The sequence below is a fragment of the Neophocaena asiaeorientalis genome, unplaced genomic scaffold, assembly GCF_003031525.2.
Source record: "Neophocaena asiaeorientalis asiaeorientalis breed wild unplaced genomic scaffold, Neophocaena_asiaeorientalis_V1.1 scaffold51, whole genome shotgun sequence".
Lineage (NCBI taxonomy): Eukaryota > Metazoa > Chordata > Mammalia > Artiodactyla > Phocoenidae > Neophocaena > Neophocaena asiaeorientalis.
Window position 1 is genome coordinate 685,488 of NW_020173335.1, and position 12,237 is coordinate 697,724.

A 12,237-nucleotide genomic window follows, 5' to 3' on the forward strand; every position below is an offset into this window, starting at 1 on the left:
CCCCCCTTTTTCCCCCATCTTTTTCTCTTGCCCCTTCTTTTTTTTTTTTTTTTTTTTGGCCCTGACTTCTTTCATGAGCTCCATGCCTAAAAACTGCCCAGATGTCCTACAGGCACATGAACTCAACCTGTCCAAAACAAGGTCATGCCTCTTAACTGGTCCTCTTCTCAGTGAAAAGCAGTAGTTTCTGTTACCTACTGAGCTCTGTGATAAGTGCTTTAGCAATTATTTATCAAAATATTCTGGCTCATGAAAGGTCTTACAGAGTAACTAACACAACAAAGGTAGGTATTATTATCCCCAAGAGGAGGAACACGAGGCTCAGAGAGGTTTAATTAACAGACCTGGAGTTCAGAGAGTTAACGAGCTCTATGAACATAGGTCTGTCTAATGTCAAAGATGCTTTCCACTACAGAGGCTTACCACCACCAGCACCAAGGTGGAAATCTGGAAGATATCCCAGACTCCTGCTCTCTCACCCCAGCCTTATCATTTCCTTTCCACTTCCCAACACTATCCCTCTCTTCTCCATCCTGACTCTGTTCCAGTGCGGGCACTGTTGTTTTGGGCCTAGACTACTGCCATGGTCTCATCACCTCTTTCCATGGGCAGTGATCTTCCTAAACCTAAATCAGAGTCTGAGTGTGACGCTCTGTCACCCTGTGGTTAACAGGCCCTTCAGAAACTCTCTAGGACCCTTTAAAATTAAACCCAAACTTAACAAAAGGCCCCCTGATGATCCAATCCCTGCCCCTCTCTCTAGCTTCCTCTCTTACTACTCTGACCAACTAACAATCTCACCTTCAGCCATACTGTACTCTTTGTAGTTCCTGAACGGGACCCGTCCCCACACCTGTGCGTGCCTTTGCAAATCCCGCTCCCCAGCTTGAGAAACCTGCTCCCACCTTCGCCCACCTGACTAATACCTTCTAAGCAGCAGCCTATACAAAGGTATTTCTGCCACCCACACTAGATTTAAGCTCTACAGGCCAGGGACTAGAATACAGTGTTGGCACACAGTAGGTGTCAGTAAATGTCAGGACACTTGCTTAGCCATTTACTACATGTGTGGATTCTTTTGTTCCTGCTTGGTTTCTTGAGTGGAGCTCCTCAGTGATTCTTTGATGCCACCAAAGCCTTACGGTGCCCCTGCCAGACCTTGCTGGCAATGTTCTTTGCATTTGGGGTAGTCAGGGGCTAGAGTACCAAGCCTAGATGGGCACCCACATGAGCAGTGTTTCCTAGCAGCCATTTGGGATAGATTCAAACATGCTGTGTCTGCGTTCATTTATCTAGAGACCCAAGAGGGACACCCTAAACAAGGGACTTGGAGAGTGGGCATACTTGTCAGGCTTGAGGTCACGGTGCACGATGCCATAGTTGTGTAAGTACTCCAGGGCTAGCACAGTTTCCGCAAAGTACAGGCGCACCATATCCACAGGCAGGGCCCCGATGTTCTTCAGCAGAGTGGCACAGTCTCCTCCTGCAACAAGCCCAGGCCACCATGAAGAATGGGTCCAGTGCCCTGCTCTAGATGGTCTCAGAGGCCCCAGAGGAGATAGTGTCACAGAATACCCTGGTGCCAGAGACTGTGATTCTAACCCCTCTGCTGCTGGCATGGGTGGGAGAGTGTGGAGGGGAGCAGGAGGTAAGACGAGTCGGCCAGTGGCTGTCAAGGCCATTGTTCAGGACAAAGAGGGAAGGAACCCAGGCCTCTAGGCCTGTAAGCTGACTCGTTGGGACAGGACTAAGTTATCTTAGGATGAGACTTCAGCATTTGTCCATTTATTTCCTTCCTGTTGGCTCTCCTTTAGTTTTTGAGTAAATATCTTTGGAAGCTGTGTGCAGCCCTGACGAAGGGAGAGGGAAGGCCACTGGCAAAGCGGCTGCCCCCCTCCAGAGCTGTGCCCCATGCTGCTCTCCTACACCAGCCCCAGAGCATTTTGTGGGGTCCTAAGGGGCATCCCCTTCAAAAACCATCCACAAGGGCAGTGGCTTTCCTCTCCTCTGAGGGCCCAGATGCAATCCTCCCAGCATCCGACCCTGGGCTTTGGTGGCTCTGCTACCCGCTTTGTTCCTGCCAGGTGCCAGCAGGTCTGCCAGGCTGTGCAGGCTTTGTAGCTGTGGGGCTGATACATCCTGTCCTGACATGGGCAGCCTCATGGCAGCTACTGCTCCAGAAGCCTCTCCCTGGGAGGGACACGACACCTTGTGCCCACCATGGCCAAATGGTCTCTGAGATCCTAAGGCAGAAACCAAGGCCAAAGAGAGGTTGGGAAGCTGGGCCCTGAAACTTCACGCCTACACGAGCTGCTGGTCCCTGCTCAGGGCTGTCTCAGATTATGCCGTGGCCCCCAAGCCAGGCCACCTTTTCCCCAGTACCTTCAACATACTCCATCACCATGCACAGGTGGCGCTTGGTCTCAAAGGAGCAGAACATGCTGACCACAAAGGGGTTCTCAGCAAAAGTCAGTATGTCACGCTCCACAAAGGCCTGCTGGATCTGGTTCCGTAGGATCAGGTTCTGCTTGTTGATCTTCTTCACGGCAAAGCGCTGCCGGGTGGACTTGTGCCGCACCAGGAATACGGCCCTGGAAACAAAGCCCATCCGTACCCCACGGCCCTCAGCCCCTGAGCTTGGGTGGTATCAGTGCACAGAACAAAGGAGCAGGGGGTGCTTATCAATGAGAAGGATCTGAGCACCTGCCCAGGGAGCTCTTCAATTTCCTGATATACCAAGTCCTGAGGACACAGCTCAAGCCCTCCTCAGAGCTCAGTGAGAGGAGAAGTGCCACCAAAAGGAGAGGGAATCTTTCCTGGGAAAGGAACCACACTCAGATATCAGAGGAAACTGGGCTCTTGCCTCTCCTGGAGGCTTCAGGGAGGGACAGGTCCATCCTGAGGCATCTGGTGCTCAGAGGATTAGGCATCTTTCACTTCCGGAAGGAAGAGCCCCAGGGCTGACTTAGCTCCAGTCCCGGCCACACCCTAACCCCTGCCTTTACCCATAGGCGCCATTGCTGATGAGCTTAATGGTCTCGAAGTCCTCTTCAGAGGGTGTCTTTTTAGATGTCAGAGATGCCCCACGGCCCTGGAAGACATGGGAAAAGGCAGGAGCGAGGAATGCTTCTCAGAGCTCACATTTGGGGGGAAGCTGTGGCCCCAGCACCTGCTCAGCTCTTAGCCCTGCCATGGCCTCCTGCCCATTCTTCCCCAGGAACTGAATGACCTCTCAGACAGTGTAAGCCATCACTTACTCCACACAAGTGGATGGCCACTCCGCCATCCCTCCTTCAGACAGTCTCTTAGAGAGAATTCACAGCCCTTTGCCTCACAGGGCCCCGGGGCCAGGATTGAGGCAGGAGCTCAGGGTCTTTACCTCGACTGAATCATCTGTCTCTGGAGTGTCAGGACTGTCATAGCTGCTCAACTGGGCCATTTCTAGAAACAAAGCAAGGACACAAGAGAAAAGTGTGCGTGGCAATGTCAAGACATCTCAGCAGTCCATTCATATCACACGACAGATGCATGCAGGGAAGGCATTAATGCTTCCTGCAACAGGCTGGGAGGCGGTCCTGTGGCTCTATCCTCAGTGCAGTCACAGCTTTTAGACTTGTTTGTCAAATAATATTGCCACCCCTATTTCTAGAAGTCCAGTGCCATTCAAAAGGCCTGGCAAATTCTACAAAGCTTCCCTCAAACTTGGGACAATGCCTGAAAAGAGGGCCCAAAGCTGGGCTGTCTGATAGCTGGCCCCCATCCTACTGGTCAAGACTCTGCTTTGCCAGATGAGGCTGGGAAGCAGGGAAGGCAGGAGTGGGATGACTAGAGACTAGGGATTTGGAAGCCCATGGTTCAGGAGGGGCTCAGTGTGAAGGCCCAGAGCATGGCATTACCTTCTGAAGCCCTGAGCTGGGACCACCCCAAAGACACAGGAGGACTTGCGAGGTGGCAGCAGGAGAGGCAAGCATGCAGAGGAGGTGACCATTTTTGAAAATGTGATTGTGGCCTAAGATCAAAAGGCTGATGACCTTTTGATCTTAGGCTCTAAATCCAACGCGGGTGGGCCCAAGGCAATCCAGCTTGGGTTATATAAGGCAGATGTGGACAAGCCTGAAGGAGGGGCTGTTTTATGACAGAGAACACAGAGCTTTTCCTAGAGCCCTCGGGGCCTCTGATGCTGTGCTGTGTCCCTGTCCAACTAAGCTTCTTCTCCAAGTGGCTTCCCTGCTGTTAGAGCTTGTAGGCTGCGTGGCCTCTGTGCAGCCACCAGGCCGCATGCTCACCCTCTAGGGGATCCCGTGTGAGGCCCAGTTGGCTAACGATGTAGCGGGGAATGTCACATTTAATCCCTTGTCCCTCTCTGGCGTGGCCCTCAGCTGCTTCTAACAGGTGGTAGAACTCTTCAGGGTCAAACTCCTGTACCGGGGAGAGAGGTAGTCAGTGGTGAGGGCTACAAAAGCAGGCTGCTGGTCTCTTTGGTTTTACGGCATATACCCAGAGTAGGATGACAAGAAGACTTCCTCTTTGTGATGGACACCCCTACCCCTGAATCCCAAGAAACATGATTCAGGAACCAATGGGGACAAAGCTGTCTTACAGGTCACCTCCAGATTGGACATCCTAAGCGTTTGCTGTCTTTACAGCAATAAGAACCAGAGCATTTGGTTTCCAGAGAGCTCTGCCTATTCGCCTGGTCCAAAGCCTTGTGCCAGCCGGACACGGCACTGTCAGGTGTGTTCCCACACCCAGTGAAGAGGGGCAGTCCTGGCACACCTTCAATCACACTTCACAGCCCTGGCGGTGCACACACATGCCTTCAGACATCTACTGAGCAAACCCCTGTGTGCTGGGGGCTGGAGAGCCTTGTGGACACAGCACAGAAGTCCTTGTCTGCCCGGAGCACATAATAATGAAGGCCCCATTGACTGAGTGCCTACTAAGTGCCAGTATGGGCTAAACCCTGGAGACACCTCTGTGTTGGTGAGGAAATCAAGGCTCACAGAGATGCACGGACTTGACCATGACCACAGAGGTAGGAAGAAAGAGAAAATCAGCACGCAAACCCAGGCCTAACTCCAAGCCCCTGTTTAACCACGGACTTCATGTTCTTGAGGGAGAGGCCTCTGTTCACCACGACCCCAGCCTCCACTGCTTTCTTTACCTCTGGTCTCACGGGTTTGGAGAACTCTACCACTACCTATGTGGATACAATCTAACCCAGACTGGAAGTCCTTTTACCTTCTTCTTCATCCTCAGTCCCTGTCTAGTCAGAATGTCTACTTCAGAAACCCGCCTCTACCCAACTCTTCTGCTCTGTCCTCCCACCACTGTCCTAGTTCTGGGCGCTCCTCTCTGTCACATGAACGGCTTTAAGTGCCTCTGCAAGGCTGTCCCTGGCTCATCCTGCCTTCTCTTCCAATTCACTATCCATGTTGCAGCCAGCGTTATCTTTCTTATGAGTAAATCTGATGGAGTATTACTCAGAAGTAAATAGGAACCAATTACTGATACATGCAATAACATGTATGCTGAGTGAAAAAAAATTATGCTGAGTGAAAGAAGTCAGAACATACTATATGATTTAATTTATATGAAACTGTATAAAAGGCAAACTTATCCATAGTGAAAGAGCAGATAAGTGGTTGCCTGGAGTGGGAGGTAAGGTGGGCAGGGGAAAGGGACTGATTGCAAAGGAGCACAAGGGAATTTTCTAAGACGCGAGAAATGTTTTCCATCTTAACTGGCAGTGATTAGACAGGTGTATATTTGTTAAAACTCATTGAACTGTATACTCAAATGGGATATATTTGATTGTATGTAAATTATACCTCTATAAAATTAGTTTAAAAAAGTAAATCTGACAATGTCATATTCTTACCTAAACTTTCTGATGGCTCCAAGTAGCCTTAAGGATAAATGCAAACCCCGGAGCCAAGAACCCAACACTCTCCATGGTCCTGTCGTGGCCTACCTCCCAGTTTATCCCTCACCAACACTTCAGACACACCCTGTACTCCATCAAATGCCTTTTCTGATGGCTCTCCCCTGGCAAACTCATAATTATCCTGCAAGTAGCTGACTAAGCTTCACATTCCCCAGGGAGCCTTCACTGAATGTCTATCTCTGTTCATCCCGAGGAGGACTAGAGCACTTCCTTCCCCATGTCCCCGTTGCACCTTGTACGTCCCTTGGTTGCAAACTTCTTCCAGTATCATAATTATTATTTGCATGTCTCCACGCCTCATACCTAAGGCACTAAAAGACGAAATCTAACTCTACTGCAGAGGAGGCATTGTAGGATCAGGGACTCTGCTTTACTTGCGCCTGTATCTCCAGTGTCTAGAACGACGCAGGTACTCAGTAGTGTCACTGAATGATCAAATGAAGGGTGGACTCAACTTGTACAAACGAAACTGGCCTGTGCTCCTCACCCCCAGGGTCCCCATTGACCTGGGGCCTGCTCAGCGTGGGTTGGGCAGACGAGCACCCCTCCCTGCCACACTTCTCAGGAGCATCCACTTTTCCTCACAGGGACTTGCTTGTGTGTCATATTTAAACAAGGATTTCAGCAGCAGAAATGGCAGTAGGTACCCCCACAGTTCTGCTGTTAGCAGAATACTTCCTCTACAGCGCCTGTTCCCTCCCCTCCAGCCACCCACCCCCCCCAACCTCCCGAGAGCCCACTCACCAGGCATTCCAGGAGACGAGCAGGACGGGCAATGACAATCATCAGCTTTTTCACCAGCTGCATCACAAAAGCCACTTCTGAACTCTCTGAGCGCTCATGAGCCTGTAGAGAAGACAAAGGATACTTAAGCAATCCACCGGCCCAACATGGCTGAGTGAAGCAGGACTGGGCTGGGCAGAGCCTACTCTGGGGAGAAGCACTTTGTAGTACAGAGAGTGCTGCAAAGTGAAGACCTTAGAGAGGGCCAGTGGGCCGTGATGAGGGGGGACAGGCTGCTCACCAGGAACCACATGAGCTGAGGAACACTACATGACGCCGAGGAATGTCACAAAGACACGCAGCTTTACCTGCTGCTCCATCCAGCAGGCTTCACTTACCCTCCAGACCCCAGATCAAGGGGTAACTCCCAATGGAGCCTTCACTGATGCTCACTTTCCACCACAGACAGACTGTAAGGAATAGAAAGACCTCTCAAAGCAGGAGAGTGATGTGACCAGAAGGGATTTGAGAGAGATCTCTTTGGCTGTAGTGTGGATGGTGCACCAAGGAGGGCAAGCCTAAAAGCAGGGAAACCTACCAGCAGGCTACTGCAACAATGCAGATGAAAAAGGCGTAATAAGCCAAGGCAGTAAGAATGGAGGGAAATGGACAGACTGGGCCACCTCAGAGCAGCCCTGAGGGGTGGAAGAGGCAGGAACAGATGGGAAGTACAATGACAATTTTAGGGAAATTCCACTGAACCCATAAATGAAATAGACAGTATAAAAAAATACAGTTTAGGTGAGGATAGGTAGAGAACATATTCCCTTTGGTTTTAAAGAGAAAGCAGGTAGGTGGAAAAGTTCTGCTTTGGACTTGGAAAGTTTGAGGTACCTATACTAGATACTTTCGTAGGCATTGGCTCAGCCCCAGAGACTCTCTCTTCTTGGAAACTGCTCTGACTCCTGGAGCCACATTTGTATGGTGTGGCTGCATTTTCCCTCCCACCTCCGATAGCTGACCAGGGTGGACTACTTTCCTAGGAACTTACTTTTTAAAATTTTTTTTTAATTTTTGGCCATACCATGCAGCATGCAAGATCTTTGTTCCCTGACCAGGGATTGAACCCATGCCCCCTGCACTGGGAGCAGGGAGTCTTAACCACTGGACTACCAGTGAAGTCCCCCCAACCCCGCTTTTTCTTTTACATTTTTTTTCCCCCTAGCAACTTAAAAATGGGTGGAACGACAACCATTAATATCAGCATGACAGAACTGTATAATTCGCTCTTGGGTGAAAAGGATGACCATACCTACCAAAGAGAGAGAAACAGAGCTGAGAGAAGGAAGACGAATGGTTCCTGGGCTTTCCACAGGCTCTCGTTTCTGGTTCTGGTCCCTTTTTAAGGCCTGGTTGCATTCTTGTCTTCAATTCTCTAAGACACCCTTTCAATCTTTATAATTAGTTTCCCTTTCCTGCATAAACTGCTCTGAGTTGGTTCTCTACCACTTGCAACGAAGAATACTAACCGATGTGGAAAGTACAGTGGAGGAATCCAATCAGCAGCTGGGGCCACTGAGCCGGAGCTCAGAAGAACAGTGGGGATCAAAGGCCCTTTAGCAGATGGATGACAACTGAAGACACAGGAGCTGACAGGGCCGATCAGAGAGTGAAGAAAGGAGAATGAGGAGCACGGATGCTCAGGAAGGTGCCCCTCGAAACACCAGCATTTAAGAAAACTTGTGAAGGAGCAGCAAGACCACAAGACTGGAGAGAACAGTGTCATGACAACTGGGGGGGGGAGAAAAGATCAAAGAGAGGTATTCACTGTGGAAACCTCTGTAGACAGTGAAGGAAGGTGAGGACTGAGAGAGGTCACAGCATTTGGCAACCGGCCAGTTAGTTCTCTGGTGACTTTTGCCTGAAATGTTTCAGTGGAATAATGGGAAGGGAAAGTAGAAGGCAAGAGACTGAATAGTGAACAGGTTGTAAGGAAAGAAATACAAGCAAATGAAGACCATTAAAAAAAACTGGTTATGCAATGAAAAGAGAGGCTGGGCACTTGATGAAATCTTGTTCATTCTTTTAACACGCAGCTCACATATCAACTTTGTGAAGCCTCATCTAAGTCCCCTGCCCACACACACAGACACACACACACACACACACAGACACACACACACGAAGAACAAGAAGTAACAAGTTCAACAAGTAACAAGTAACAAGTAACAAGCTACTTTTTCTATGTTTTCCTAGCTGTTTGCTTGCAGCACATGGTACTAGCATGTTGTTTTATAATTAATTGTCTGTCTCTACAGGTACATTGTAGGGCCTTGTGAGTAGAGAGGCTGTGTCGCCTAGCACAGGTGCCTCTTATATAGCAGATGTCAATGCTTATTGACTAAGTATTTGAAAGTGTACGATCTTAGGCTCTGGAATAAGTAACCTGGGTTTGGGTGCTAGCTCTGCTACTCAGAAATGAGTTACCTTGGGCTAACTTGGCCCTTTTAAGGTTTGGTTTCCTCATCTGCATATTTAGAGAATAATAATAATACCTTCCTTACAATGTTGTTATGAAGATTAAATTAGACAATGTAGTGCCTAGCAAATTCATCTACCAGGGTTTCCCTGCAGACATCCTTCACTCTAGTCATGCCAAACTACTTTACCTGCAATTCCTGAAATGAACCAAGTTCCTCCACACCTCTGAAAGGTTGTTTATACTGCTTTCTAGATCCAGTGAACTCCTACCTACTCATCGAGACTCAGCTTTTCCTGAACTCTCCATGCAGAGTCAGCACATCCTCCTCTGTGCTCAGAACTGATCTCTGTTTAGTGCTCATCAATCACACTTACTATAATAAACAAAAGTGAGATAATTCATATAGAGCACTCAGTGTGGTGTCTGGCATACAGTATACTTCAATAAATGACAGCTATTATTTTTACTGTAATACATATTGATGGGTCTGTAAACCCCAGTCAACAGCAAATTCCTTGAGCCAGAACCGGCACTGAACTTCTTCTCTGCATTCCCAGGGCCTAGCAAATGAGAGAACATATGAATGCACTGGCTCCATGTTCAGTGCTCTTCCCACTGCCAGGGGCAACGCATCTGGGAAATGCCTGAAGGTTTTGGGCAAAGCTCTGACTTGAGCATTTCAGAAGATCCATCTTAGATGTACAAGCAACCCTGGAAGTCACTCTAGTTGATTTATCTGATGCCTCAATCCCTGATTCCTACGTATTGTTGGAGAACTGTTAGAAAGTTATTCTTGAACAGAAACAAACAGGCGCCAGTGATGTTTCATGGGACTTCAGCTTTTTAAACTCATGTTTCTGCAATGTTTAAATTTAAGTATTACTTTTGAAATCAGAAAAAGACATTTTTGTAGAAGGAAGAACTTTTTCATCTATTAAATCAAAACCTTTCTCACCGTAACTCTTGTCCGCTGGGCTAGTATGCCTTTTAGGGGATAGAGAAGCTGCCACATATTACATATGATAAAACTCCCATTATTTGACAGCAATAATTGTGACCATCTTTAGTCATCCTTTCTCTAGATTCAACTGTTTCCTAAATTAAAAAACAAACAACTTCTTGCTCCTAATTTCTGGACTAACACACCGGAGTCGTTTGAGCCCATTAGCCTGGGCTCTCAGCTCAGCTGGTCCTACAAAAGCATGAAGGCACATGTCTGGAGGTAACAGGGGTCTGGACTGGGAAATATTCTAGTGACATGAAGAGCCCCGAGGAGACAGCACATCTCCTCTCCCCTAAGCTGTACTAATGGTGTGATATGGGCAACTGTAGTCTGAGTGGGAAGGCGTCCGATCACCCTATCGGAGAGGCAGAGAGGAAAGCGAAGAGCGGAGCACGAAGCAGCGAGAAGAACTCAATGGTCTCTGGATTACTTTGCCCAGAGACTTTTTACACTGGGGAGGATCAGGTCTCTAAACACATCAGTCCCCACTGGAGAACTTCTGCTATACAAACAGAATATCAGCAAACGGATAAACCCATAGTGCAGTCCTCGGGTCTGTTTTTCCTCGACTGAGGAGAAGCAGTCTCAAGGTTCTGCTTACACCAGTATGTCTACCAAAAGAGAGCCCACTACAGCCACTAGGGCCTCTTTTTGGCTCTGGGTTACAAATCTCCTAGGCAAATATTTATGAACACTACCAACGTTGGAGCCTCGGGAAGAGTAATTGGTATTAGAAAAGGAAAGGAATCACAGCACTGAGTTCTGACACCGAACAGGCTTCTCGGAGAAATGCAGGGGACTGAGGAAGAACCAAAGCCCAGCAGCAGCAGCACATGTGGGGTGGGTCCCGCATACCAGCAGGGAGGTGGCAAGCAGGCTGGGAACACCATGACTGCCTTCATCTTAGCTTGGGACTAAAACCCACTACTATACGGATTCACCAGAGTTGCAGAACAAGGACACTCACATCTTGCAGAAGCTTCTCTAAATTCTCTTGAAGTTCATAGAAGTAGTGTGAGGTAATGAGGCCACTCCGAGATTTATCCAGGCAGTCTCGGGCCATCTCAATCACCTGATGATGAATAAAGCTCAAGGTTCCGTCTGCCAAGGGCAACACGTTGTCTGGAGTGTTGGAGGAAATGAACTCTGCTAGATGCTCTTCCATTTGTGCGGTGGCCTGCAAATCAAAGCAGGACAAGTGACTCTTTCCTTCTGATCCAGCTCGGCCGGAGCTAAGCCTGAAAGGCCTTGTCAGAGCCTAAGGATGGGCTCTGTGATCCTGGTTTCCTGATGTTGCATTTGGGGAACCTGATGACTGGAGACGTGAAAGGTCACCGTCAAGTCAAGTCAAAACATGACAGTCAAGGCCCTCTCTCACCTGGCCTTGTCCACCTCCCCACTCCTTGAACGGCACATTCTCTTGCTCTAAGGACACTGAGGTTCTGTTGTTCCTTTATCATGCTATCTCATGCCTCTGTCCATTTATGCTGTTCCCTGTGTGTAGCTTTTTCACCTGCCAAGCCTGCCTGGCAAACTCCTACTACTCCTTCTAATCTCAGTTCAAGCATCATCTTTCCTCTGGGAAGTCTTTGATTCCTCCAGGAAAACTAGGGTTTCCTTTCCTCTCTGCTTCCACTGGACCTCCCAACTGTATAAACTTGGTGTGTGGACACTCCTGGTTTCTAAATCTTTCTCCAGACTGGGAACTTCTTCAAGTCAGTGGGAGTCTGATTTATCTCAGGATCCTCTTACTTGAACTTAGGGCCCAACTGAGCTAAGCAGATGTTCAGAGAGTGTTTATTGAAGGTGTGAACCTGCCTGCTCACGGACCTGGATCCCCAGCAGAGCAGCATGAGGTCTGGCTCAGAAGCCTCTTGGGGACCTAACTGCACAGGAATGTCAAAACGACAAATGTACATCAGCTAACAAGTTCCTAGCTGCCTATCTAGGGCTTGGCTTTCTTTCCTTTGCCACCAGGTGGTGATTTCTGATTTTCAGTGTGTGTTTAAGTGGGTGTTTGTATATGTATATATATGTGTGTGTGTGTATATATATATATATATATACACATATATATATATA

General features: G+C 48.6%; 1 protein-coding gene across 1 annotated transcript in view; it reads right to left on the minus strand.

Annotated features, from left to right (window-relative positions):
- MAST2 (microtubule associated serine/threonine kinase 2) overlaps nt 1-12,237 on the minus strand; it is a 173,095-nt gene that overhangs the window by 8,400 nt on the left and 152,458 nt on the right. Inside the window, exons 9-15 of the mRNA XM_024746162.1 lie at nt 11,123-11,332; nt 6,692-6,793; nt 4,287-4,419; nt 3,380-3,441; nt 3,006-3,091; nt 2,383-2,591; nt 1,345-1,483 (exon numbers count right to left, since the gene is read on the minus strand). Coding sequence (XP_024601930.1) covers nt 1,345-1,483; nt 2,383-2,591; nt 3,006-3,091; nt 3,380-3,441; nt 4,287-4,419; nt 6,692-6,793; nt 11,123-11,332 — 941 coding nt within the window. The remainder of the gene's footprint in view (nt 1-1,344; nt 1,484-2,382; nt 2,592-3,005; nt 3,092-3,379; nt 3,442-4,286; nt 4,420-6,691; nt 6,794-11,122; nt 11,333-12,237) is intronic.